The sequence below is a fragment of the Vulpes lagopus genome, chromosome 8, assembly GCF_018345385.1.
Source record: "Vulpes lagopus strain Blue_001 chromosome 8, ASM1834538v1, whole genome shotgun sequence".
NCBI lineage: Eukaryota > Metazoa > Chordata > Mammalia > Carnivora > Canidae > Vulpes > Vulpes lagopus.
Genome location: NC_054831.1, coordinates 85717601 through 85745528, shown reverse-complemented (window position 1 = coordinate 85745528; position 27928 = coordinate 85717601). Strand labels below are relative to the sequence as shown.

Here is a 27928-nt window from a genome sequence, read left to right as displayed (position 1 = left end):
AGCCATCCAGGCATTCCTAAAGGTTTTTCATCACATCTTCAAAACAATTCTTTTACAAAACAACAAAGAAAATCACACAAAATAATATTCCTTGAGGACATAAAGATAAATTAGTGAACTCACCTGAATGTTTTCAGCTTCATCCTTACATTCACGAAAATCTATGGATAAGGGATCTTTTTTCTCACAAGTCTCCAAACTGATAAGCATATCTGCATAGTTGGGCTGCGGGAAGATCACGTGACTCTCCCGCGAGCCCGCGGTCAGGGACACCTCGTGAGAATAGGTCTGCAGGAACGCCTGCACCCCGTCCACGCCCACAAACTGCGAAGCCGGCACGCCCAGCAGCCCTCCTCCTGCAGCCTGGAGCAGACGCGACGCGTGCCAGCGCCTCAGCCTGAGCGCCAGCAGCACGATGACAAAGGCGAGGAAAACGCAGGAGACTGCGGCCACAGCCACCACCAGGTACAGCGTGAGGCCTGAGGCATTAGGGTCAGCCGGGGGCTCCAGACTGCCCAGGTCCGCCAGGATGTCGGGGATGCTGTCCGCCACAGCCACGGTGAGCGTGATGGTGGCCGAGAGAGGGGGCTGGCCGTGGTCCTGCACCGCCACCACCAGGCTCTGTTTGAGCGCGTCTCTGTCCAGCAGGGCCCGCGCTGTGCGCACCTCTCCCGTGTGCAGCCCCACCTGGAAGAGCCCAGGCTCGCTGGCCTTGAGCAGGTGGTAGGACAGCCAGGCGTTCTGGCCTGAGTCTCTGTCCACTGCCACCACCTTGGTGACCAGGTAGCCAGACTCTGCAAATCGGGGAGCCAGCTCCACGCCTGTGGAACCGTCGATGGGGAAGGTGGGGTACAAGATTTCAGGTGCATTGTCATTTTGGTCCAGCACGAATATACTCAAGGTCACATTGCTGCTAAGTGGTGGGTTCCCTCTGTCTTGTGCAGTCACTCTCAACTGCAGGTCACGGAACAGCTCATAGTCAAAGGAGTGCAAAGCATACAGGATACCGGTGTCAGAGTTGATGGACACATAGGAGGATAGAGATGCCCCCTGGAGCGTGTCTTCAGACAGAGAGTAAGTGACATGGGCATTCTCCTGGCTGTCTGGATCATGTGCAGTCACAGAGAAGATGGAGGCACCTCTAGGGTTGTTTTCAGGGATGTAGACAGAATAGGAGGACTGGGGGAAGGCAGGTGGGTTGTCGTTGGTATCTGCCACATTCATGGAGATGTGAGTTTCTGAGGACAAGGGTGGAGTTCCACTATCTGTGGCTTTCAGTGTGATGTTATACACAGAAAGTTTTTCCCGATCTAGGTTTTTCACTGTCACCAACCTATAATAGTTGTCTATTGATCTTTCTAATTTAAAAGGCAGATTTTCTGATATAGTGCAGGTCACCTCACCATTCTCGCCAGAATCTCGATCTTGAAGGTAGAAAAGAGCAACTACTGTTCCAAGTGGAGTGTCTTCAGGGATCAAGTTGCTTACAGATGTTACAGTCACTTCTGGGCTATTGTCATTCACATCTAAAATTGTGATCATTACTTTAGCCCTTGTCATACTACCAGGACCATCCTGAGCCTGGACTTCCATTTCATAGTAGTTGGACACTTCATAATCTAGGCCTTCTAAAGTTGATAATTCTCCTGTATGAGGGTTCAGTTGGAATATCTGTAGAATCTTCTGAGTTATTTTCCGGAAAGAATATGTCACTTCTCCATTGACTCCCTCATCCAGGTCAACAGCATGTACTGTTAGCAATCTTGTGCCCACTGGCATGTTCTCAGGGACACTAACTTGGTACTGAGGCAAAGAGAAGACAGGCGCATGATCATTCACATCTACCACTGTTACTTGGATGCGGGCGGTTTCTGACCGGGGTGGGTTGCCGCCATCAGAGGCTGTGAGGAGTAGGTGGTGAACCGCCTCCTCCTCTCGATCCAGCACCCTTTCCAGCACTAATTCTGGATATTTAGCTCCATCGTCTCCAGTCTGCACAACCAGGGAGAAATGCTGATTGGAGTTGAGCTGGTAGCTCTGGATGGAGTTCGTGCCTACATCTGGATCCCGAGCCTCATTTAACGGATATCGCACCCCAGGAGCAGTGTTCTCTGTTATTTTTACAGTCATTTCTTCCATCAAGAATCTAGGAGCGTTGTCATTAATATCTATTATTTCCACTTCTATAGGGTAAAGATTCATTTTATCCATCAGAATGTTAAAGTTCACCAGGCACCGCGCGCTCTGAGCGCAGAGCTCCTCCCGGTCTATCCTGTCCGCCGTGACCAAACTGCCGCTTCGCAGGTTCAGAGCAAAGAGCTGCGTCCTACCTGTGGAGACGATGCGGGCTCCGCGCTCCGCCAGCTCCCGGGGCTCCAGCCCCAGGTCCTTAGCGATATTACCCACAAAAGACCCTTTGTCTGCCTCCTCTGGCACGGAGTAAAGAATATGTCCTGCCCAAGCTCCCCTCCGGGTCCCCAGGAGAATCGAGAGCAGGATGAATCCTCTGTAGTCCCGACCCTTCTGCGGAGCCGCCATTGTTGTCGTGCTGATCTTGTTCAGGCGCTGGGCAATCTCCTGTTAGGCTTCTGGATGCCAGTGTGTCAGCGTGGAATCTTTTGTATTCGTAAAAGAAGCCTAGAATCTAGTATAAGAGACCTGAGTTTGATGCAGCTTGGAAGAGAGTTTGTCTTAGTCAGGTGTTTCTCCGTACGGCAAAAGCTCAGTGGTTCTGGCAGATCTTTTGCACCACTTTCCCCCTGGTTGGTGAACAGCGGCACTCAGAGTCCTTACTAAGTTACTGCACCATATTGAAGCAAAATAACTGATTTTTCAGGAAGTTGTTTTATCTTTCAAAATTATTTCATTTATATTATTTCGATCTACAGATCTCTGATATAATTTAAAAATACATTTCAAGAAAATGAATTAATGCAACACTGTTCATGATAGGTACTTATTAATTCTAGATAATTTAAAAATTTTCTGTTTTGCATTTTAACTTTGAAATGATGTTGGGTACTGCCTCAGACTTCATAGAACACAGTGTTTGCAAGTAAAAAAGTATGACAGTAAGTGTTTGCAAGTAAAAAAGTATGACTTATTTTGAAAAGTGTCTGTATACAAGAGAAAGATATTATATAGAAACTGTTTACACCAGAGTGTAACAAATTAATTCAATAATATTGAACACCTACTATGTTCTAGACACCACAATGTAAGGATCAGAGACTCAAATTTTCTTTAAAATACAGAGAGGTAATTTAATACAGTTTTTGATTGGAGGGAATATTAGCGATGATATAGTCCTATACCTTCATTTTAATGATTTTTTAAATGAGAAGGAAGTGCCTTGTCCTTGACTATATAATAGAATCATGGTTGGAATACAAATATCCTCACTCCCAGGGTTCTGAGAAGAAAAAAGATAATCATTTGCCTTGGCCGATACTTTATGCTCAAAAAGTGCCATTAGAGAGGAAATGAGAACCCAAGGACCAACAATCAGCTATAGAAGCAACTAATTTTGCACAGAAGGCAGGAATTTGCAGATTCTGCTGCCTGTAGATTCATAAGAAAGTGGGTGTAGACTTTTGTTTTTCATTATGTAATTCAAATAATCATCCTACCAGATTCTAGAATAATTGAAAAAAGGTGGGTCTCCAGATAGCCTTTGAGTATACACTGTCCTGAGAAGATTCTTAGAGGTACCAATTGTTCCAATGATGTTAAGTAAAACCGAAGTGTTGATGGATCTGAGTTTACCCTTAGCTGATAGAAATAAAGTTCTTTACACCTAATTGCAGGAGAAGAGTCCTGTCCTGAAATGAAGAGCTAGTAAGAAATAAACTTACCTTATGGGGTGCCTGACTGAGTCAGAAAAGAACATAACTTTTGATTTCAGGGCTGTAAATTCAGGCCCCATGTTGGGTGTAGAGATTACTTACATAAATAAATAAATGTTAAAAAGGGAAATAACCCTCCTTTGTAAATTATTTTAAGCCATAGGGGAGTAGATAGGAGCACCAGAAGGAGAAATCAGAAGTAACACTGAAAATGCTTATTAGCTTAGTTGCTGGGGACTTCTCAACTAAGTAATATATTTCTAAAAAAAAAAAAACAAAAAAACAAAACAAAACAAAACAAAAAAGTAATATATTTCTGCTCTCTGATGGCACTGGTCCAAAATATAGGCAATGCATTGAATGAAATGCTGTTTCAATCTATCAAAATAATTCATAACCATGTTTGCTTTCACTAAGTAGATAAAAACAACATTTTGTTCAAAGGAGCCGATATGAGCATTACAGATTAATTCCATAGTGGAAGCTAAATACTATTTGTTTAGTAGTAATTTTGAACTTTCTGTTGAAGTAAGCAAAGTCATTAAAGATCATAGGTACTTGCAGACATTTTCAAATAAAATTTTGTGTCTGGATATTACAGCTCCCGATGCTGTGATCTTTTTCTACCTAACACTTCAAAATTCATAGTGTCATCTCACATTTGGTTCTTATTCTACTATTTTATTTTTATTTTTTTTCTATTTTTTTTAAAGAATTTTATTTTTTATTTTATTTATGATAGTCACAGAGAGAGAGAGAGGCAGAGACACAGGCAGAGGGAGGAGAAGCAGGCTCCATGCACCGGGAGCCCAACGTGGGATTCGATCCCGGGTCTCCAGGATCGCGCCCTGGGCCAAAGGCAGGCGCCAAACCGCTGCGCCACCCAGGGATCCCCTTATTCTACTATTTTAAAAAAGTCTCAATTAACTTATTACTTCTGGATAACTTCTTTGGAGCTAAATAAGTAAAATCTAGATAAATAAAATTATTAACATACTCTGAACAAAAAGCATATTTAAGGGAGTAACTGGCTGCATTATCTCTAGTAATCAAGTTTTCTAAGATATTCTACAACATAAATTTAAATATTAAAGATCTTCACAAGACCACTAAAATATATTAAATATAACACAAGCCTACTATATAAAATTGAAATGTTTACAGTTTTAAAAGAAGTATGTTATTATTGATTGAGTTATTGGGAAGAATCAACTTTCAGTTTTGTACTTGCATTAAAAAAATTCTATGGAAAAAAATTATGTGAAAAGTCTAATCAACTTCCCAGACATTGAGTTATTCATCTCATCTCCTTTCTTTTCTTTCTTTTCTTTTTTCTTCTTTTCTTTTTTAAAGATGTTATTTATTCATAAGAGAGGGAGAGAGAGAGAGAGAGAGAGAGAGAGAGAGAGAGAGAGAGAGCAGAGACACAGGCAGAGGGAGAAGCAGGCTCCATGCAGGGAGCCTGATGTGGGACTTGATCCCAGGACTCCAGGATCACGCCCTGGGCCAAAGGCAGGCGCCAAACGACTGAGCCACCCAGGGATCCATCCTCTCCTTTCTTCATGGAATTTTTTTCTATTGAGGAAACATTTGTTTGGAGTTCTGTTTAGGTTTTCATCCCCAGGTAAAGATGCAGGTATTTTCTATTTCTATTTCTTTTTTCTTTTTTTAAAAGATTTTATTTTATTTATTCATGAGAGATACAGGGGGTGGGTGGGCAGAGACACAGACAGAGAGAGAAGCAGGTTCCGTGCAGGGAGCCAATGTGGGACTTGATCCCGGATTCCGGGATCACGCTCTGTGCCGAAGGGAGGAGCTCAACCGCTGAGCCACCCAGGCATCCCAGTATTTTCTATCTGAAATTTTACTCCTTCCCTTTGACAACTGCTACCTCAACAGAAGTTTGATCAGATGGGTGGTGTTCAGGGATTAAAAACTAGCCCAATAACTTAGTATGCTTTTTTCCTTATGCCTCAAAATTCAGTATATACTCAAAATTTCAGACTGCTTATCTTATTAACAATCATCTATATGATATATAATTCCAAGAGCCTTAGTCAGAATTTAGCAAATTCCATGATTGGTCAGTCTACATGAATGATTATTATTGAGAGTAGAATCTGATAGTTTTCTCTCACTAAAATATTTTATTCATTTAAATGAAATGGTCAGAGGTAACTCGGATAAGAGAATAAAATAAACCATTCTATACTACCCCAGTTAGTGTGTGAGCAGATAAGAAAATAAGCCAGTCTACTATCCATAAAACCCAGTTAGTGAGCTGTGCTTATAAATGGAGGTTCAAGATGTAATTTATTTTTGTTTAGTTGTTTCAAGATATAGTTTAAATCATCCAGAGTTGGTGATATAAAAAATTGTATTTATACTCTGAGATCATATGAACCAAATCTTAATGCTTGGATGAGACAATCTGACTCCTATGACCAATACCCAAGATTCAAGTTCTTTAAAATTATTTACTATTAAATTCTTCTTTAAAAGATTTATTTATTTGAGAGAGAGAGAGAGAGAGAGAGAGCAAGAGAGCACATGCACAGGGGTAGGAGTAAAGGGAGAAGGGGAGAGAGTCTTAAGCAGACTTTGTGCTGAGCATGGAAATCACGTGGGAACCTGAGATCATCATCTGAGCTGAAACCCAGAGTTTCAGCTTAAGTGACTGCAATGATCTCCAGGTCCTCTTATTGAGCCCCACATTGGGCTTCCTACTCAGCTACGTTGGGCTTCCTGCTCAGCTGGGAGTCTGCTTCACTCTCTCTCCCTCTGCCCCTCCTCTGCACTCATTATCTCTCAAATAAATTAATGAAATCTTTTTTAAAAAAAAAATCAAAGAATTATGTCACAAACATCCAAATAAATCAGATTCAAAAATATATGTGAATGGAATCTCTTAGACATATACATTTGGAATCTTGTAATAAAGAATTTTACAATAATTGCTGGGATGTAAATATCACAATATTGATTTAGAGAAACATATTACCTTTAGTACCTAATTCAAAGGCATCAACTCAGTATTATCTTAAAGACTGATGATTTCAGGTTACAAAGCAGGTTTTCATTAATTTTCAAGACAGCTTTTCAATTATTTATGTTTTTTTAATATTTTATTTATTTATGCATGAGAGACACACACACACACACACAGAGAGAGAGAGAGAGGGAGAGACACAGGCAGAGGGAGAGAAGCAGGCTCCATGCAGGGAGCCCTATGAGGGACTTGATCCCAGGTCTCCAGGATCACACCCTAGGCTGAAGGCGGCGCTAAACTGCTGAGCCACCTGGGCTGCCCTAATTATTTATGTTAAATGGCATAGCAAATTTAGAAGCATAAGTGGCCAATCATTGCATTATCAGATCATAGAATCCTCCAACTTAGGACTGGCAAAGACCTTGGCTATCATGTACTTAAACAACTCATCAAAATCTATTATCCTCTGTATTCTATGAACTCCAGGCCATCAACTTACTTTTGAAAAGAGCTAACAGTAGAACCTCCTACTTCTGAGGCAATCCATTTTCCATTAGAACAACTTCAACAACTCAAAACTTTGTTTTTTTTTCTACACACCAAGCCACAATTTCATTCACACCTTTGGGCCATGATGAATTAGACTAATCATTCTTCTAATGACAATCTTCCTTTCCTTAATTATTTGAAGAGTTTCTACATGACAGAAGCCTTATTTTATATGGGTTAAATTTGCTAAATTGTTTAAATTCTTATTTGAATACTGTTAATCCTTCATTCTCCCACTCTTTAACCCTCTATTTTTTAGGGATATGGCCTTGTAAGTGAACACTAATGAGCATATTTAAAAATTCACACTCATTTTTAAATATCATCAAGCACACAGATTGCAGAAGACACTGTAGTAGGCATACAGCATCAGGTGCTTACATGGTTGACAATCAAAATTATAATACTGGTGATACCAACAAATATTTGTTCACTATAATGCTTTATAAAAAAATTATTTTATTATATTTTCTCAGAATTTGTATGAGGTAGATAAGACAAGTCTTTTTAATTTTTTTTCAAGTACCAGTCAACTTTTATTGGATATTAATTGTGAATTAAGCAATGGAAGGATTCAAAGATGCCAGGCAAAAGTCATGGTCAGGAATGCCAAATGTGCTTCCACACTGGGCCCTCTTCAGTGGTACTTGCGTAGCTGTTGATGTTTGAGCTCCTTGTAAGAACAACAGTAGTTGAAAAGCACATAAGCAGCCAGCACCATAGAAATCCCAGCAACGCCCCCTTTCTTCACATTGATATACTTGTTGTAATACCGGTAGTAACCTCTTTGAAATGCTCCAGTGATGCCCTTAGAGGTAAAATCCTGCATCAGTATCCAGCCTGGAAGCTCTCCTAGTTTCACCTCCATGAGCTTCTTTTCCTTCACTGGTATGGCCAACGCCATCTTGGAGTCCTGGGTGTCCGCCAAGTCTTTTTAATTTTCATGTTAATTTGAAAACTATAGACATTGTGGCCCAAGAGAATAACAGTTCCAGGAATATTATTCAGGTCTTCTAACACCAAAGATCAGGTCTTCTCTGGTATAGACATCAATTACTTTTCTCTTTCATAAAAATAATTTTGATTGCTATGTAGAAAAAGGGGAAATATCTCTCACAGATCTCCATTATTTTATAAAACACTTCCTTTTAGTTAATATTGGGGAAAAACTGAGACCTTGATCTTCTTTAAAAGAGGCTGCAATTCAGTTGGGGTTTTTTTTACATTAGAAAGAGAATCTTAAAGAAAAGATTTTATTTATTTATTTTACAGAGAGAGGAGACAGAGCATGCAGGGTGGAGAAGAGGCAGAGGAAAAGGGAAATAGAGTCTTTTTTTTAAATTGGAGTTCAATTTGCCAACATATAGCATATCACTCAGTGCTCATCCTGTCAAGTGCCCCCCTCAGGACCTGTCACCTAGTCATCCCATCCCCCTGCCCACCCCCCCTTCCACTACCCCTTGTTTGTATCCCAGAGTTAGGAGTCTCTCATGTTCTGTCACCCTCATTGATATTTTCACTTATTTTCTCTCCTTTCCCCTTTATTCCCTTTCACTATTTTTTATATTCCCCAAATGAATGAGACCATATAACGTTTGTCCTTCTCAGACTGACTAATTTCACTCAGCATAATACCCTCCAGTTCCATCCGCGTCGAAGCAAATGGTGGGTATTTGTCATTTCTAATGGCTGAGTAATATTTCATTGTATACATATACCACATCTTCTTTATCCATTCATCTTTCGATGGACACCGAGGCTCCTTCCACAGTTTGGCTATTGTGGACATTGCTGCTATAAACATTGGGGTGCAGGTGTTCTGGTGTTTCACTACATCTGGACCTTTGGGGCAAATCCCCAGCAGTGCAATTGCTGGGTCATAGGGCAGTTCTATTTTTAACTCTTTGAGGAACCTCCACACAGTTTTCCAGAGTGGCTGTACCAGTTTACGTTCCTACCAACAGTGCAAAAGGGCTCCCCTTTCTCCACATCCTCTCCAACATTTGTTGTTTCCTGTCTTATTAATTTCCCCCATCCTCACTGGTTTGAGGTGGTATCTCATTGTGGTTTTGATTTGTACAGAAATAGAGTCTTAAGCAGGCTCCATTATGAGTGCAGAGGCCTGGGCTCCTGGCTCAGTCTCACTTAGGATCAGGGCCTTGAGACCATGACTTGAGCTGAAATCAAGAGTTTAACTAGACTGGGCCACACAGGTGCCCCCATTAGGAAAAGAATCTTACAAATGTCACTATGCAGGGTGGGGGTGGGGGGTGGGAGAAACCCTAACAAAAGAGATGTAACCCAAGGCACGAATGGCTTGTTAGCAGGAGAAAAGTAAAGAAAACCTACAGCATACATTATTAAGAAGTTTTTCATGAAATCAGAGAGTACTAAGATTTAATAGAGCTCTACTGATATAAAAATGAAACTTCTGAAAACTGACTCAATGCAAAGAGTAAGAAAACTAAGCAGTGATCAAAGAAAATGTTAAACTTTCCTGCTCAAATAAAACCAATAGAAGGAATAATTTCACCTGGAAAAGGGAATCTTCCTCTTTACAAAACCCCAAGTCTTCATGAATCAAAGAGGTTCGTTTTTCTCACAGCTGTCCTGGCTGAGGAGCGTGTCCACGTAGTTGGGCTGCGGGAAGATCACATGACTCTCCTGAGAGCTGGCAGTCAGGGACACCTCCTGAGAATAGGTCTGCAGGAACGCCCGCACCCCGTCCACACCCACAAACTGCGAGGCTGGCACGCCCAGCAGCCCTCCTCCTGCAGCCTGGAGCAGACATGATGCGTGCCAGTGCCTCAGTTTGAGCGCCAGCAGCACGATGACAAAAGCGAGGAAGACGCAGGAGACTGAGGCCACAGCCACCACCAGGTACAGCCTAAGGTCGGAGTCGTCTGGGTCAGCTGAGGTCCTGATGCTGCCTAGGTCCGCCAAGATGTCGGGGATACTGTCCGCCACAGCCACGGTGAGCGTGATGGTGGCTGAGAGAGGGGGCTGGCCGTGGTCCAGCACCGCCGCCACCAACCACCAGGCTCTGCTTGAGGGCTTCTCTGTCCAGCAGGGCCCGCGCTGTGCGCACCTCTCCTGTGTGCAGTCCCACCGCAAAGAGCCCAGGCTCGCTGGCCTTGAGCAGGTGGTAGGACAGCCAGGTATTCTGGCCAGAGTCTCTGTCCACTGCCACCACCTTGGTGACCAGGTAGCTGGACTCTGCATATCGGGGAGCCAGCTCCACACTTGTGAAACCATCATTGGGGAGAGCAGGGTACAGGATTTCTGGTGTGTTGTCATTATGGTCCAGCACGAATATACTCAAGGTCACACTGCTGCTAAGTGGTGGGTCCCCTCTATCTTGTGCAGTCACTCTCAACTGCAGGTCACAGAACAGCTCATAGCCAAAGGAGTGCAAAGCATACAGGATACTGGTGTCAGAGTTGATGGACACATAGGAGGATAGAGATGCCCCCTGGAGCGTGTCTTCAGACAGGGAGTAAGTGACATGGGCATTCTCCTGGCTGTCTGGGTCATGTGCAGTCACAGAGAAGATGGAGGCACCTCTAGGGTTGTTTTCAGGGAGGTAGACAGAATAGGAGGACTGGGGGAAGGCGGGCAGATTGTTGGTATCTGCCACATCTAGGTAGGTAAGTATTTCTGTAGACAAAGGCGGAATTCCTTTATCTGTAGTGGTTATAGTGATGTTGTACAGGGATACCTGTTTTCCATCTAGTACTGTATTTGTCACTAATTGATAATAATTTTCTACTGATTTTTCCAGTTCAAATGTCAGACTTCTAGAGATGGTACATGTTAGCAGGCCATTCAGTCCAGAGTCTCTATCATATACTTGAAAAAGAGCAATTATTGTTCCTGGAGGCGTACTTTCTCCAACTGATCTGCTTCCGGATGTAACTACCACTTCTGGTACATTATCATTTACATCCAAGATAGTTTTTAAGGCTTTCGCTCTGTCAGGTAGACCTGGCCGATCCCTGGCTTCAACATCCAGCTCATAAAAGCTTGAGTCCTCATAGTCTAGATTTGCAGAAGTTGATATTTCTCCAGTGAAAACATTTAAGCAGAGAATCTTTGAGATCTTTTCTGTTACCTTCAGGAAGGAATACGTTACTTCTGCGTGAACTCCTTCATCCTGATCAGTAGCATTTACCGACAATACTGGTATATACCTACTGGCAAATTTTCAGGAATGCTCACATGGTAGACAGAGTAAACACCGGAGCATTGTCATTAACGTCTAGGACAATTACCAGAATTCTTGCAGTGCCTGAGCGGACAGGATCACCACCATCCACAGCAGTAACGACCAAGTGGTAAATGGCCTGTCCCTCCCGATCCAGTGCATGCTCCAGCACCAGCTCTGGATACTTGGGCCTACTGGCTTCGCTCCACACGTCCACTGAGAAGTGACTATTCTCACTGAGTTTGAAGCCCTGAAGAGAGTTCATTCCTACATCCAAGTCATAGACCTCCAATAGTGGAAAACGAGAGGATGGGACTGCGTTTTCCATAATTTTCACTTCCAATTCTTCCCTGAAGAATGAGGGTGTATTGTCATTAATGTCCACTATTTCCACTTGCATGGAATAGAGATTCAGTTTATCCTCAATAAGGACGCCAAAACTCACCAGGCACGGTGCAGTCTGGGCACAGAGCTCCTCACGGTCTATCCTGCCTGCGGTGACCAAGCTGCTGCTTTACAGGTTCAGAGCAAAAAGCTACGTCTTCCCTCTGGAGATGATTCAGACTTCATGCTCCGCCAGCTCCTAGGGCCCCAGCCCCAGATCTTCAGCTATGTTTCCCACGAAGGAATCTTTGTCTAACTCCTCAGGAATGGAATAACAGATCTGCCTGGCCTCAGCTTCCCACAGAATCCCTAAAATGAAGAGCACCACTATCCCGCTGTGGTGCTGGCACTTTTGCAGAGCAGCCATTACTGGCTCCTTATGGACTTCCTTGGGATTTGAGTAGGGGGAACAGGCTTGCAATCACTTTGGTGCTTCTCAGAATTGGAAGCCAAGGTCCATAAAAAAGTGGAGGTCAGATGAGAAGCGCTTTAGATTAGAATTTCTGTGCAACTGGTGAAACCATGTCTGATCTCTGTGCTGGGGGATATAACTTGAGTTATCATTGCTTTCCTTGCCCGGGTTAGTGAACAGTGACACTTAGAGTCCTAATTTAATACTGCACCATTTTTGTGAAACCATCATATAGAAAACCTTATTTCTGTTAAATCTACTTACATGTCACTCATAGTATTTCTCTCCCCCAAAAGAATAAAAGAGCATATTTGAATAATTTTATATGTTCCCTGTAATTTACCATTTGTTTTTGTGTATAGCTCCTAAGGCCTTGGAAAACAGAAATAAGATTACATTTTCATGTAAGTCTTGAATTTTCACATTCCATCATTTATATTTGTCCCATTTTCATTCTTTATGATACAAGTTCTTATTTAAATTCTAGTTAGTTAACCTATAGTGTAATATTAGTCTCAGGAATAAAATCTTGAGATTCACCACTTACATATAACACCCTGTGATCATCACAAGTGCCTTCTTTAATATCCATCACTCATTTAGTCCATCCCCCTTGCCCACCTCCTTTTCAGCAACCCTCAATTTGTTCTCTGTAGTTAAAAGTCTCTTTTGTCCCATTTTCAGTAAGGGCACCAAAGACACATTTGGAACTAATCCACCTACTGCCAGTTAGTTACAAGTATTGTGATTTTTAGATGTCACTACCTATTTTATTAATGCATAGGTTAACAAACAACCTAACTCAGGCAATATTTCTGTATAATTTTTAAAAAATGAAAAGGGGGCTTTGGGCTGCCCAGTGGCTGCAACTCTTGATCTTGAGGGTCATGAATTTCTTTTAAAAGATTTTATTTATTTATTTATTTATTTATTTATTTATTTATTTATTTATGACACACACACAGAGAGGCAGAAACATAGGCAGAGTTCTCCCACTGTGGACTCCTTGGGGAGCCTAATGCGGGACTTCATCCCAGAACCCTGGGATTACAACCCTGAGCTGAAAGTAGGCACTCAACCACTGAGCCACCCAGGTGCTCCAGGGGTCGTGAATTTGAGCCCTCTGTTGGGTGTAGAGCTTGCTTAGATGAATAAAAAAGTTTTAAAATAAAACATGAAAATATATTTGCTACAATGGCAAAAATTTATATTTATATATTATATGTAGTTTAGGATTAACTGGATTGAAACTAAACCACTTATTGCCTTCATTTGTGTTTAATTATATATAGATAATGTTTCTCAATGACCGCGTGACACTAATTATCAAAATGTTTCAGGATATATGCTTTTAGATTTAAAATTTTTTTTAAGATTTTATTTATTTATTCATGAGAGACACAGAAAGAGAGGCAGAGACACAGGCAAAGGGAGGAGAAGCAGGCTCCATGCAAGGAGCCTGATGCAGTGCTTGATCCCGGGAATCTGGGATCAGGCCCTGAGCCAAAGGCAGATGCTCAACTGCTGAGCCACCCAGGCATCCCAAAAAAGATTTCATTTATTTATTTGAGAGGGGGAGATAGAGAGCTCACGCTAGTACACAAATGGGGAGCTACAGAGGAAGAGGGAGAAGCAGGCTCCCTGTTGAGCAGGGAAACCAATTAGGGGTCAATCTCAGGATCCTGAGATCATAACCTGAGTCTAAGGCAGTTGCTCAATTGACTGAACCACCTAGGCACCCCGATGGTTTTAGATTTAACAAAAATTGGGCAGCCCCAGTGGCCCAGTGGTTTAGCAACGCCTTCAGCCCAGGGTGTGATCCTGGAGACCTGGGATGGAGTTCCACATCTGGCTCCCTGCATGGAGCCTACTTCTCCCTCTGCCTGTGTCTCTGCCTCTCTCTCTCTCTCTCTCTGTCTCTCACAAATAAATAAAATATTTTTTAAAAAAAGATTTAACAAAAATTTCAAGAGCAAAAAAAAAAAAAAATTTCAAGAGCATCACAAGGCCATTTTCCATGAAAGGCTGCAACACAGATAAATGAACAAAAAAATTCTAACCCCATTTCCCAAGTAATGCCCAGAAAAATCAACAAAACACAATAAAATCAAGGCATATTTAGCCTCTATACATTTTACTTCTATAGTAATTACTGACATCTAGCTATGCTTATGGAAATAAAGGGCTTTGAAATAACTCACCTGTTGCAAACTGACTGAATTAGAAGTCATCCGGGAATCTACAATGCTGGTACTTTCAAACCAAGGGGCTTCATTACAGAGAAGATCTTGTGGTGGAATATTTTCAGGCTTTATATTGAGAAATTTAAACTCAGTCTTTGAGGAATGTGAGGCAGCACAAAGATTGTAAGAATAAGGCAAAGTCCCTTCGCTGTAACTGGAGATAACTCCAGATTCAGTCTTGGAGCAAACATTGGTCTGAAAGCAGCCCCAGGTGGTGGAGCTGGAGGAGCGTCCCAGGCGCAGGGCAACCGCCAGAATCACCGCGAGGAGGAAGAGCACGGAGATCAAGGCCAAAGCCACCACCAGGTAGAACTGCAGCTCAGCCTGGGGATCAGCGGGCGCCTGGCGCTCGCTGACGTCTGGCAGCGCCTCCTGCAAGCTGTCAGCGAAAACCAGGAGCAGCGTGGCTGTGGCCGACAGGGGCGGCTGTCCCCCATCCCGCACGGCGACCAGCAGGCGCTGGCGGGCCGCGTCCCTGTCGCCCAAGGCACGCGCCGTGCGCACCTCGCCCGTGCGCAGCCCCAGGCTGAAGAGTCCCGGCTCGCTGGCCTGCAGCACGTGGTATGACAGCCAGGCATTGTGTCCCGAGTCGGCGTCCACCGCCACCACCTTGGTGACCAGGTAGCCGGGCTGCGCGGCGCGCGGCACCGTGTCGAAGAGCGCCGAGCCGTCGGGCCCCAGCGCCGGGTACAGCACCCGCGGCGCGTTGTCGTTGCGGTCGCCCACCAACACGCGCAGGCTCACGTTGGCGCTGAGCACGGGCGAGCCCTGGTCGCGGGCCTGCAGGGTCAGCTCGAAGGCGCGCAGCTGCTCGTGGTCGAAGGCGCGCTGCGCGAACACCACGCCGCTCTGCGCGCTCACCGACACGTAGGACGCCAGCGCCCGTGGCTCCAGGTCGCTGGCCACGATGGAGTAGGAGACGCGGCCGTTGGGCCCCAGGTCGGGGTCGGAGGCGCTGACTTGGGCGATGGAGGCTCCAGGAGGGTTGTTTTCGGCCACGTGGACCACGTAGGAGGCCTGGTGGAAAACTGGCGCGTTGTCGTTGACATCCGCAATGTGCAGGGTGATGCTTATACTGGAAGAGAGGGGCGGCTTTCCCCTGTCAGTGACAGTGATAGTTACGTTATATTCTGGAGTCTGTTCTCTATCTAAGGCTCCATCTGTGACCAACTTGTATGTATTTTTTGTATCTTGAACTATTTTAAATGGGAACTTTCCTTTTAGTTGGCAGAAAACTTCCCCATTAAATCCTGAATCTAGGTCACGTGTTTTTATCAGGGCAACAACAGTCCCCAGCTCAGTATCTTCTTGAATATGTTTAGATTCAGAATCCAGGATTACATCAGGTGCATTGTCATTTTCATCCAGAATATCTATTTGTATTTTACAGTGTGCTGTGTGACGTCCACCATCCTTTGCTTCCACCCCAATTGTGTAGCTCTCTCTCTCTTCAAAGTCCAGTCCTCCCCCAGTGGTGAGTTCCCCTGTTTTACTGTCCAGTCTGAACAGCTGTCTCACTGCATTACCAATGTTGATGAAAGCATAGGTGATCTCAGCATTGACCCCCTCATCCAAGTCAGTGGCCATCACACTCAGTACAGAGGAGCCCACGGGCAGGTTCTCTAGGACACTGACCCTGTACACATCCTGGGTGAACACTGGTGGGTTATCATTTGCATCTGCCACAACCACCCTTATCTGGGTAGTGCAGCTTCTGGCTGGGTCCCCTTCATCCACAGCAGTGAGGACCAGGTGGTGGCAGGACTGCTCTTCCCTGTCCAGGGGAGTCTTCACTACCAGTTCTGGATACCTACTGCCATCTGGGTTCTCCTTCTGAATCAAAGAGAAGTGTGGGTTGGGGTTGAGGTAGTACTGCTGCAGGGAATTGACACCTACATCTGAATCTTGTGCAGATTCCAGTGCAAAAGTGGCTCCAGTTAGGGCCAGTTCACTAATTTCCAGTTCAGTGATACTTTGGCTAAAGGTTGGTGGGTTGTCATTGACATCCTGAATTACCACACTTATATGAAAAAAGTTCAAAGGCTTTTCAGCGACCATTTCAAATTCTAGAACACATGTTGACTTCTTGCCACAAATTTGCTCCCTGTCTATACGGTGACTCACAAGTAAGTCCCCATTTTCAGTACTTACTGTAAAGAATTTCTTCTGTGCACTAATCCTCAGGTTTCGAGTAGGCAAATCTTGCACGCCAAGCCCCAGATCCTTGGCGAGGTTCCCCACCAGCGAGCCCATGGCCAGCTCCTCTGGAATAGTGTACTGGATCTGCTCCGGTATCACTGGGCTGAACAAAACCAGCCAAAAGAGAAACACCATTCGTCTCCACCCAGCGGAGTCCTCCTGTCCCAAACGGTCTCCCATCCCGTTTTCTGCGACTTTGCCAAAGACCTACGATTGCCAAAGGATCCCAAGAATTCTTTGAGCAGGAGCAACTCCTAGATTTGTCTTGGCAGGCAGATTGTTTAACAGATAGGTCAGCGGGAGAGATTCGGAGAGTGCCCAGTTACCGCCATTCCGGGGTGGGTAGGCGATTCCTTTGCCTCGGGAGAAGCGGATACTTTGCTCTGTACTAGCCAACAGCGGCACCCCGCGTCTCGGGTGCAGAACTGCAGTAGTGGTTATTAAATGAGCTCCAAATAAGGAGTGGGTTAGAAGAAAATTCTGTGTCAGGACAGATCTCATTCTTCCCATCTTACAAGGATTTTAACATTTTAAATATCTACTATATTTAAAATCTGGCAGGTCGTTTTATTTGAACTTGAACTTTATCCATCTAAATCAAATGATTTTTACTTCTCAAAGAGCAGAGGTAACTTGCTGAAGATGTTTATTGGCATCATCATGGTTTTCATTTCCATTTTCATAAAATGGTCATAACTTCTGTCCTGTGTTCCTTAGTAAAACTGAAGACCAAATGAAATGATATGTAGAAAATGACACAAATGAAAGTAGTAGGTTATGGAAGAAAGTGTAGTATGAAAATGCTTGAAATATCAGCTTGATGTGTATGGTTATTACATTCGCTTTTCTTCTAACTTATAAACGTTACAAATCTCATAGCTTTTAGTTTTATCCTGTGTTTTACTTCCCTATAATCATTATCACTTTACCCCCAAAATAATTGATAGGTAAGTAAAGATATGGTTGTCCCTATAAAATAGATGTATGGTAAGAAGCAAGAAACTCTTTTCCTTGGTTTCCAAGTGTCTACTTTTAAACGATCATGATTTAAAAACTATTCCACGGATTTTATTTTTTCACACTACATTACCATTGTCTTTAACTGTATATCGTTTCTTCTGAAGTCACCTAGCAACGGTAAATTATTTAAATTTTAGAGATAAAGTATGAGTCCTTATAGTTATATATTCTAAAGTAAACTATGTTGTCCACTTTTCCTTGGTCCCCAGGTTACTATCAGATTATCCCAACCCTTTGTTATTGACATTCTTCCCTTGTCAATAAGCATGTCAATTTTATGTTTCTGATAGGTGTCTTACAGTTTTGATTCAATTTCCACAACTAGAAATCTTTTTTTCAAAACTAGAAATCTTCATAAAGAAATTTTTAAAGCTTATACAATACATTGTAATTCTGAAACTTAGTGAGTAGCAATGCTGAACTAATAGTAGAATAGCATTTGACATCTTAAACTACTCATCATATTCAGGATTCTAGACAAACTCACTGATATCTCTACTTCATACAAACATAAAAAACATAGACTCAAAACTTTGCTCCAAAATATGACTGAACAAGTGCCTTTCCAACGTGGTGTGAGCATTTAATACAGGAGAGTTATCTTTTTAGAGCACATATGAAACTAAAGATTCAAATATTTAAACGAGTATAGATAGTATATACACTCAGTGTTGGATCAAGCATTTTATTACATAAAATCTATTGAAGTTTATAGAGGTTTAAGAGGTATTTTCCACTGCATGAAAATGTTAACTCAAAAAAAAAAAAAAGAAAATGTTAACTCATATCCAAAATCTATTTAAAAAATATAATGAAAAATATAAAAATACTATTTATTATAAAATATAATAGAAAAGTGAGTTTTCATGTAGAAGTGAATGATACCAATCTCCATCACACAAATTCTCACTACTCTTTTTGGATGCATTCAGTATTCAGTGGGTCTGCACATTTTACACTGCAGTCAGAATTAACCATATATAGATATAATTGGATCCCCTTCAATATACAAATATTGGATCACCTTGAAATAATTATTTTTTTGAAATAATTAAGAAACAAAAATCAAGTGGTTCCCACATGTAACAATAAACCATTTGTTTATTGCCGTTTCTCCTATTTAGTCACACTTTGCAACTGAAGAAGCTGTTGAAAGTACAATATTTGGATGATTGAAAATCTTAAAATGAAGCATCTGAAAATAATCTATAGTAGATTAGATACCAAAATGCAGAGAGCAGTTCTTCCATTACACAACACACACTCAAGAAATCTGAGACCCATAGACTTGCATTTAATTAAGAAAAATTATTAATTTAAGAAGAGCATACCCCTGAGAAATGAATTTTAAAGTTTCAAACAATTTTTTATGTTGAATTGATTTTCCAAGTACAAATCTTAGGCTCTAGTGATAAAGCAGAATTTTACTGATGCGTGCATAGGTGCAAACATTCAAGTAGATACTGACTCTGAAAAGGGAAGGGTTATCTGTAACCAGAAGATGCCAGGTGTGTGGCATATTTGTATTAATGCATGTAGCAGAATCTAATTCTTTGGAGATTTTAAACTGCACCACAGAATAAAGTATAGTTTTTTCTAAAAAGATTTCTTTTTAGAGAATGCATGTGGGGGTGGGGGGTGTAAAGGGCAGAGGAATAAGGAAGGAAATCTCAAGGAGACTCTGCACTGAGCCAGAAGCCCCATTTGGGACTCTACCCCAACACCCTGAGGACCATGACCTGAGCCCAAATCAAGAGTCCCATGCTTCGCTGACTGAGCCACCTATGCACACTGAATAAAGTAGTTTTAAGGTTCCTTCTCACTGATTTCTTCTTTCAACAAATATGGGTGTCCAGTAATTACATAGGTTAACCCAAAGTTCCCAGACTTGAGAATGCCATAGACTATAAATTTAATCTGTTTTTCTGATTTTTATCATGCAGAAGTTTTCTATATTCTTCCATTGATTTATGAAAATACTATAAATTATTTCCTTATGCAAAGTGAAGGTATACTAAAATATCAGTGCTGTATACCATCCTTTCCAAAACCTATTCGCTATTGGTGTTTACACAAGTACCCAAAAGAGAATATTACATATAACAACTTGGACTAACCAAACAACTCTTCTATTAACATAATAACAATTCTAGTGTAAGAAAGTCTTTGGGTAAGGTGATTGTGTTTAACCAATTTCTTTTAAGCCTATGGGTTAGCTAGATTGTCTAAAATTTTATGTATTGAAAAAAGAAGGCATTAAACCCAAAATATAATTTGAAAGCAAATGGAGATAGCATCAATCACCCAATTAGATCAACTTGATCTCTGAATGAAACATACGATTCAATATTTCCATAATTAGTTTTGAATGTGGCAGAAAACAGATTAAGGAAACAAATGAAAAAAAAAAAAGCTACAAGCAAGCATATTGAAAAGGAAATCTCACCTGAACAACTCCTAGTTCTTCATTTACATTGATCTCCTCAGATATCAGAAGAGGCTCGCTTTTCCCACAGCTCTCCTGGCTGAGGAGCGTGTCCACATAGTTGGGCTGCGGGAAGATCACGTGACTCTCCCGCGAGCCCGCGGTCAGGGACACCTCGTGAGAATAGGTCTGCAGGAACGCCCGCACCCCGTCCACGCCCACAAACTGCGAGGCCGAGGCCTGCACGCCCAGCAGCCCTCCTCCTGCAGCCTGGAGCAGACGCGACGCGTGCCAGCGCCTCAGCCTGAGCGCCAGCAGCACAATGACAAAGGCGAGGAAGACGCAGGAGACTGAGGCCACAGCCACCACCAGGTACAGCGTGAGGTCTGAAGCTTGGGAGTCACGTGGGGCTTCCAGGCTGCCCAAGTCAGCCAGGACATCTGGGATGCTGTCAGCAATGGCCACAGTGAGCGTGATGGTGGCCGAGAGAGGGGGCTGGCCGTGGTCCTGCACTGCCACCACCAAGCTCTGCTTGAGCGCGTCTCTGTCCAGCAGGGCCCGCGCTGTGCGCACCTCTCCTGTGTGCAGCCCCACCTGGAAGAGCCCAGGCTCGCTGGCCTTGAGCAGGTGGTAGGACAGCCAGGCATTCTGGCCAGAGTCTCTGTCCACTGCCACCACCTTGGTGACCAGGTAGCCGGGCTCTGCATATCGGGGAGCCAGCTCCACACCTGTGGAGCCATCCGTGGGAATGCTGGGGTACAAGATTTCAGGCACATTGTCATTCTGATCCAGCACGAACAGCTTCAGTGATATGTTGCTACTAAGCGGAGGGTCTCCATTGTCACTGGCCATTACCCACAGCTGCAGGTCTTTAACCTGCTCATAGTCAAAAGAGCCCAGAGCATACAGGACGCCTGTGTTGGAATTGATGGAGACATAGGAGGATAGAGGTATTCCTTGAAATGTGTCCTCGGCCAGAGAATAAGTGACTTTGGCATTGTTGCCACTGTCGGGGTCCTGCGCAGTCACAGATAAGATTGAGATGCCTCTGGGATTGTTTTCCAGGATGTAGGTGGAGTATGGGGTGTCAGGAAAGATGGGAGGGTTGTCATTGATGTCTGCCACATTAAGGGAAATGTAGCTTTCTGTAGACAGGGGTGGGTTTCCACGGTCAATGACCATGACTGTGATGTTATAATTTGAAATCTCTTCTCGGTCCAGGGCTTTTGTGGTCAATAAGTGATAGTAATTATCAACTGACTTTTCCAATTTAAAAGGCAAGTTACTAGGGATAGAACATAGGATCTCTCCATTCTCTCCAGAATCACCATCATGTACACTAAACAGTGCAATTATGGTTCCAGGAGGACAGTCCTCAGAAACAGAACTAGCACGAGAGGTGAGGATCACTTCTGGGACATTGTCATTCACGTCTTGTACTGTGATCAGCACCTTAGCACTGGCAAGAAGAGCACCTCCATCCTGAGCTATCACTTCCATGAGGTAGAATCTGGATTCTTCATAATCCAGTGATTGCAGAGTCAAGATTTCACCCAGTTTCGAATCAAGTTGGAAAGTCTTTGAAATTTTGTCGTCTTCATTGTGAAAAGAGTAAGTTAATTCCCCATTTATTCCCTCATCTGGATCGGTGGCAGTTAGCATAAGCAGCCGAGTGCCTACCGGTATGTTCTCTGGTACACTCACTCTGTACTCAGGTAGAGAGAACAAGGGTGCATTATCATTTGCATCAAGAACCATCACTCGTATGTGCATAGAACTAGAGAGTATGGGGTCCCCACCATCTAAAGCTGTGAGGAGCAGGTCGTGGACAGCTACTTTCTCGCGGTCCAAGGGCTTCTCCAGTACCAGTTCTGGGTATTTTTGTCCATCATCTCCGCTTTTCTCTTCCAGAGAGAAATGGATATTGTGGCTGAGTTGATAACTCTGGAGGGAGTTCACACTCACATCAGCATCTCGAGCGAAGGGAAGTGCTAATCGCGTTCCAGTAGCCGCATTTTCATTAACTTTTACTTTTACTTCCTCATCCCGGAATCGCGGAAAGTTGTCATTAATATCTATTATTTCTATTTCTACTCCATAAATTTTCATATTATTCTCAACCAAGATGTTAAAACTCACCAAACACGGCATGCTCTGAGCGCAGAGCTCCTCTCGGTCTATCCTGCCCACAGTGACCAAGCTGCCGCTTCTCGGGTTCAGAGCGAAAAGCTGTGTCCTACCTCTGGAGACGATGCGGGCTCCGCGCTCCGCCAGCTCCCGGGGCTCCAGCCCCAGGTCCTTGGCGATGTTGCCCACGAAGGATCCTTTGTCCAGCTCTTCCAGCACCGAGTAGTGGATCTGCGCGGCTCTGACTCCCCACAGTGTCTCCAGGAACAGGAAGAGCAAGAGCGGCTCTATGCAGCACCAACCCCTCAGTGGATCCGCCATTGCTTTCTCTCCGACCAGTTTTCTTAGTCCTAATTCCAGTCTGCTGTTTCCTTCTTTCTTTCAAGCCAAAAGGAACATATTACTTGACACAAATGTGAGGCTATTCCCCAAAACTTCTTGGGTCTGTTTGTTTAATGCGGAAGGAGCTGAGAGTCACGTCGTATCAGCAAGCAGCTCTTCCACTTTGGTGAACAGCGACACTCAGAGTCCTAACCAGTTACTACACCAATTCTGTTTTATTTCATAAATGTTTAATTATATTTTATTTTTAATAATTTTGCTGTATCTTTAACTTATTATCAAGTGACACTGTTTATATTTAATTCTGAAATGGCAAAAGTCTTCAACAAACCTTAAAATCAATATAATTATTAGATTTTTATTTCCTTAGAAAAGCTTTATTTAAGTGCCATTGAGCCTATGTCCTTTATTTACCTCCTACCTATGCTGAGTTCATTATATTAGGGCACTGGAATTCTTAGTTTTGCAGGTTTTAAAATTTCATATTTTTATTTTGGGTATATTAATGAAAATGTGCCCATTGTGCATAAGAATGTCAAGGAAAGAAACCCAACTCTCATTGCACTTGTGCAAAAACGCCTGCTGACCCAAGCAAATTGTATTAGCTGTCATAAACAGAAAAAAATAAAGAGGCGATTTTGTTATTTGTGAGGTCTTTGAGAAAGTTCCCAGACTTTCACACTAAGAATTTGAAAGTTACACCACATCAGACTAAGAGTTTGAGTTGGGTTAACTTTGCATTATCTATATTTTCCTATTACCATGTATAAACTGGAGTTAGGCATTTTACAGTGACAGATCTTGGAGAAATCCATATAGTGACTGAAGGAAAGGGCTTTAGTTCATTACCTATGCCAAAAAAACATGCCCAGATACTCAGTGAGCAGACAATGAGTGGTCTTCCTATATTGAGAGAGATATTTAATGTTATCACCTTTATATGGTAGAAGGGGGAAAAATTCCTCATGATTGGGAAAAAAGGGTATTTCGGAGAGTCCATTAAGTGAGAAAAGCATTTTTTACCTAATGACACCTTCATAGAAAAAGAAAATGCTGGGTGTTATTCTATATGTTGGCAAATTGAACACCAATAAAAAGAAATTTATAAAAAAAATAAAATGAAGACATTTATATCTATAATTAGAACATTCAAAAAGAAAAATTTAAGTAAACAATGTGAGCACAGTTTGCAAAACTTTTATCAATGTGCAATTTTTCACAAAAGCTATTTGGATGAATAAGAAAGATTTCTCACATTTAATAAATACACTCATAAAATAGGCACTGCTGGCCTCAAATGTTGCCCATCCTTTAAAAACAGATCTGAGATCTCAGGACGCTTAGCTTGAAAAGACACTTAGAATGCTGGTCTACAATTCAGTCCTACCTGTCCCTTGCTGTTGGCAACCACCACACTAGGTAATCTATATTTTTTCTTTTCTTTTCTTTTCTTTTCTTTTCTTTTCTTTTCTTTTCTTTTCTTTTCTTTTCTTTCCTTCCTTCCTTCCTTCTTTTGTTCCCAGTTATCCCAAGCTAGCAACAAAGACAGCTCTCTTTACTCTGAAATGCTATAATTTTAAGAGGAAGTAAAACTAAAATTTGAGTAATGAAGACCCTGAAGATGAAAGGAATAGCATAAGGTCCCAATAGTAAAGAAATTTCATAGGAAAGGAATATAGAAATGAAGAAGAAAGAGAAATATTGGGGATCCCTGGGTGGCTCAGAGGTTTAGCGCCTGCCTTCGGCCCAGGGTGTGATCCTGGAGTCCCACATCAGGCTCCCTGCATGGAGCCTGCTTCTCCCCTGCCTGTGTCTCTGCCTCTCTCTCTCATGAATAAATAAAATCTTTTTTAAAAAAAGAAAGAAATATTTCAGGTAGTACAGGCTTGTAATTATGGACAAATAAATCTCATACATCAGATAGAAAAACCTGTGTCAAAGATTTAGTTAGGCTAGATTAAGATAATTGAGGCAGAAAACTCCTAAATTGAACCCACAAGACAAAATATGAAATAGACTTCTACCGCAGTTGGGTGATTTGCTAACAAACATTGACAACCAAAGTAAAAATAAGTAAATTAAAGCTCACCTTTAAAACAATATCTGATGTAAATGGTACACCTTCATGATTTGTATTTGGTACCCAAGAGGCATCTTCACAGAGGAGATCCTGAGAGGGAGTCACTTCCGGGGTGACATTAAGAAAATTAAACTCTGTCTTAGCTGATTGTGAGGCAATGCACAGATTGTAGGAATAAGGCAAAGTCCCTTCACTAAAGTTGGGAGGAACCACAGGTCCGGACTTGACACACAGACCAGGCTGAAAGCAGCCCCAGGTGGTGGAGCTGGAGGAGCGTCCCAGGCGCAGGGCAACCGCCAGAATCACCGCGAGGAGGAAGAGCACGGAGATCAAGGCCAAAGCCACCACCAGGTAGAACTGCAGCTCAGCCTGGGGATCAGCGGGCGCCTGGCGCTCGCTGACGTCTGGCAGCGCCTCCTGCAAGCTGTCAGCGAAAACCAGGAGCAGCGTGGCTGTGGCCGACAGGGGCGGCTGTCCCCCATCCCGCACGGCGACCAGCAGGCGCTGGCGGGCCGCGTCCCTGTCGCCCAAGGCACGCGCCGTGCGCACCTCGCCCGTGCGCAGCCCCAGGCTGAAGAGTCCCGGCTCGCTGGCCTGCAGCACGTGGTATGACAGCCAGGCATTGTGTCCCGAGTCGGCGTCCACCGCCACCACCTTGGTGACCAGGTAGCCGGGCTGCGCGGCGCGCGGCACCGTGTCGAAGAGCGCCGAGCCGTCGGGCCCCAGCGCCGGGTACAGCACCCGCGGCGCGTTGTCGTTGCGGTCGCCCACCAACACGCGCAGGCTCACGTTGGCGCTGAGCGCGGGCGAGCCCTGGTCGCGGGCCTGCAGGGTCAGCTCGAAGGCGCGCAGCTGCTCGTGGTCGAAGGCGCGCTGCGCGAACACCACGCCGCTCTGCGCGCTCACCGACACGTAGGACGCCAGCGCCCGTGGCTCCAGGTCGCTGGCCACGATGGAGTAGGAGACGCGGCCGTTGGGCCCCAGGTCGGGGTCGGAGGCGCTGACTTGGGCGATGGGGGCTCCAGGAGGGTTGTTTTCGGCCACGTGGACCACGTAGGAGGCCTGGTGGAAAACTGGCGCGTTGTCGTTGACATCCGCAATGTGCAGAGTGATGCTTATACTAGAAGAGAGGGGCGGCTTTCCCCTGTCGGTGGCCATTACACTGATGTTGTATTCCGGAATCTCCTCACGGTCCAGGGGACCATCTGTCACTAGCTTGTAATAGTTCTTTGAGTAAGAATTCAGTATAAATTCGGCCTTTCCCAAGATGCTGCAGTAAACTTCTCCATTTTCTCCAGAGTCTCTATCCCTTGTTTTTATCAAGGCGACCACAGTTCCTGGTGGCGAATCTTCTGGTAGGGGAGTAAATATTGAAGTCATCATCACTTCAGGTGCACAATCATTTTCATCGAGAATTTCAACTTGGATACTGCAGTGGGCTGCTAGATCTCCAGGATCTTTTGCTTCTACACTGAGAGTGTAACTATTAGCAGTTTCAAAATCAAAATAATCCTTTGTCGTGATTTCTCCTGTTGTTTTATCTAAGTTAAAAAACTGTTCCACTAGTTCATCCACATTATGAAAGGAGTAGGTGATCTCTGCGTTGACACCCTCATCCTGGTCAGTGGCTGTTACCCGAAGCACAGAGAAGCCCCGGGGCACACCTTCCTGCAGGCTGACCTTGTAGATGTCTTGGATGAACACTGGAGGGTTATCATTAGCATCGGTCACTTGAATTTGGATCTGGGTGGTGCCGCTCTGGGGTGGGTCCCCACCATCCACAGCTGTTAGAACCAACTGATGGAAACTCTGTTTTTCTCTGTCTAGAAAATGTTTCAGAATCAGCTCAGGATATTTATGTCCATTTGGAGTCTGTTTCTCTGAGAGATCAAAGTACTCATTGTCATTAAGATGGTATCTTTGCAGTGAGTTAGGACCAGCATCTGAATCCAGGGCCGGGTCTAGTGGAAATGTTTTACCTGGCTTGGTGGATTCTCCAATTTTTAAATCAATCTTATTCTGTTTGAATACTGGGGTGTTGTCATTTATATCCTGCACTAATACTGCTACGTGAAAGATATTTAGTGGGTTTTCTGCGACAATATCGAAATCCAGAACACACAGAGACTTCTTTCCACATATCTGCTCTCGATCTATTCTGTCACTCACAAGTAAGTCCCCACTTTCAGGATTTACAGTGAAATATTCTTTCTCCGCGCTAATCCGCAGTTTCCGGGCTGGCAAGTCCCGGACACTGAGCCCCAGATCCTTGGCGAGGTTTCCTACCACCGAGTTTTTGGCCAGCTCTTCAGGAATTGAATAGCGGATCTGATCCGGGAGAGCCCCGCAGAACAAAGACATCAGGAAGGGCAACAATACCTGCCGCCACCGCGCTGGGCTGCTCCACTCTGCTCTCGGCCTCATCCTCTTTCTCCACTGTGGCTCTGCTTTTTGGTCAAGAGGAGAAATAAGCCCTCTGTGGATGGCAAAATGCCGGGGAGGGTCTCTCTTTCTGCTTTTGTTTTCCGTATCTGAATCTTTACTGGTCTCTATATGGCTGGTTTGAGCAGGAAGTTACCCTCTAAGAGGCTCCCAAATGCATCTTCTCTCACTTTTTTGACCTACACCGACACCCAGAGGTCTTCTCGTGGAAGTGCACCAATTTCTTGTAAATGTTTTGCGAAATATATATTTTTTTAATTTACTGAGAGTATTTATTAGTTTTTAAAATGGCATATATCCATATAGTTCCAAATTGAAAAGGTATATGCAGAACATTTTCTCCTCTGCTTTCATGAACTCATTTGTCCCAGGAGAAATAAGTGTTACTTTTTTTTGTGTACCATTCCAGAGAGATGTTTTGTATAGTGCAGATTTTTATAAATGTTCTCCCCCCTTTAATACATAAATGTAAGTATACAATATAACATATTCTGCATTTTCACTCATTATATCATGAAATTATTTCGTATCAGTACATAAAGGGCTTTCTCATTTATTTCTTCCATCATATGGTTGCACAATAATTTACTTAACCAGAAATACTATTTTCTAAAATAAATCAAGTGGATACTCAAATAAAAATACATTTCCTGTGTGATATTAGGAT

At 43.3% G+C, this 27928-nt stretch overlaps 3 protein-coding genes across 14 annotated transcripts in view; all 3 read right to left on the bottom strand.

Moving 5' to 3' along the window:
- The window catches only part of LOC121497332 (protocadherin gamma-C4), a 186955-nt gene that overhangs the window by 119472 nt on the left and 39555 nt on the right, over positions 1–27928 (bottom strand). Inside the window, exons 1-2 of one of the 12 annotated variants that reach the window (XM_041766861.1) lie at positions 14585–17494; positions 9438–10023 (exon numbers count right to left, since the gene is read on the bottom strand). The exons of 5 other annotated variants lie outside the window; for them this stretch is intronic. In XM_041766861.1, coding sequence (XP_041622795.1) covers positions 9964–10023; positions 14585–17005 — 2481 coding nt within the window. In that variant the 5' untranslated portion in view covers positions 17006–17494 and the 3' untranslated portion in view covers positions 9438–9963. Of the gene's footprint in view, positions 1–123; positions 4571–9437; positions 10024–14584; positions 17548–20291; positions 24809–24828; positions 27876–27928 lie in introns of those variants that run through there. 6 more of the 12 variants (XM_041766862.1, XM_041766836.1, XM_041766849.1 and 3 more) reach the window with 6 other exon arrangements.
- On the bottom strand, positions 7905–8696 carry LOC121497338 (ATP synthase subunit f, mitochondrial-like). The gene has a single exon (XM_041766872.1). The coding sequence runs from the start codon at positions 8285–8287 to the stop codon at positions 8021–8023; it is 267 nt and encodes an 88-aa protein (XP_041622806.1). The 5' UTR covers positions 8288–8696; the 3' UTR covers positions 7905–8020.
- Positions 11437–13793, bottom strand: LOC121497336 (protocadherin gamma-A6-like). Its single transcript, XM_041766871.1, has one exon. It carries the CDS (start codon positions 11985–11987, stop codon positions 11598–11600), a length of 390 nt encoding a protein of 129 aa, XP_041622805.1. The 5' UTR covers positions 11988–13793; the 3' UTR covers positions 11437–11597.

Excerpts from the sequence above, each read along its gene's own strand:
- LOC121497336 (XM_041766871.1), bottom strand. The coding sequence starts at position 11,987 with ATGCAAGTGGAAATAGTGGACATTAATGACAATACACCCTCATTCTTC.
- LOC121497338 (XM_041766872.1), bottom strand. The coding sequence starts at position 8,287 with ATGGCGTTGGCCATACCAGTGAAGGAAAAGAAGCTCATGGAGGTGAAA.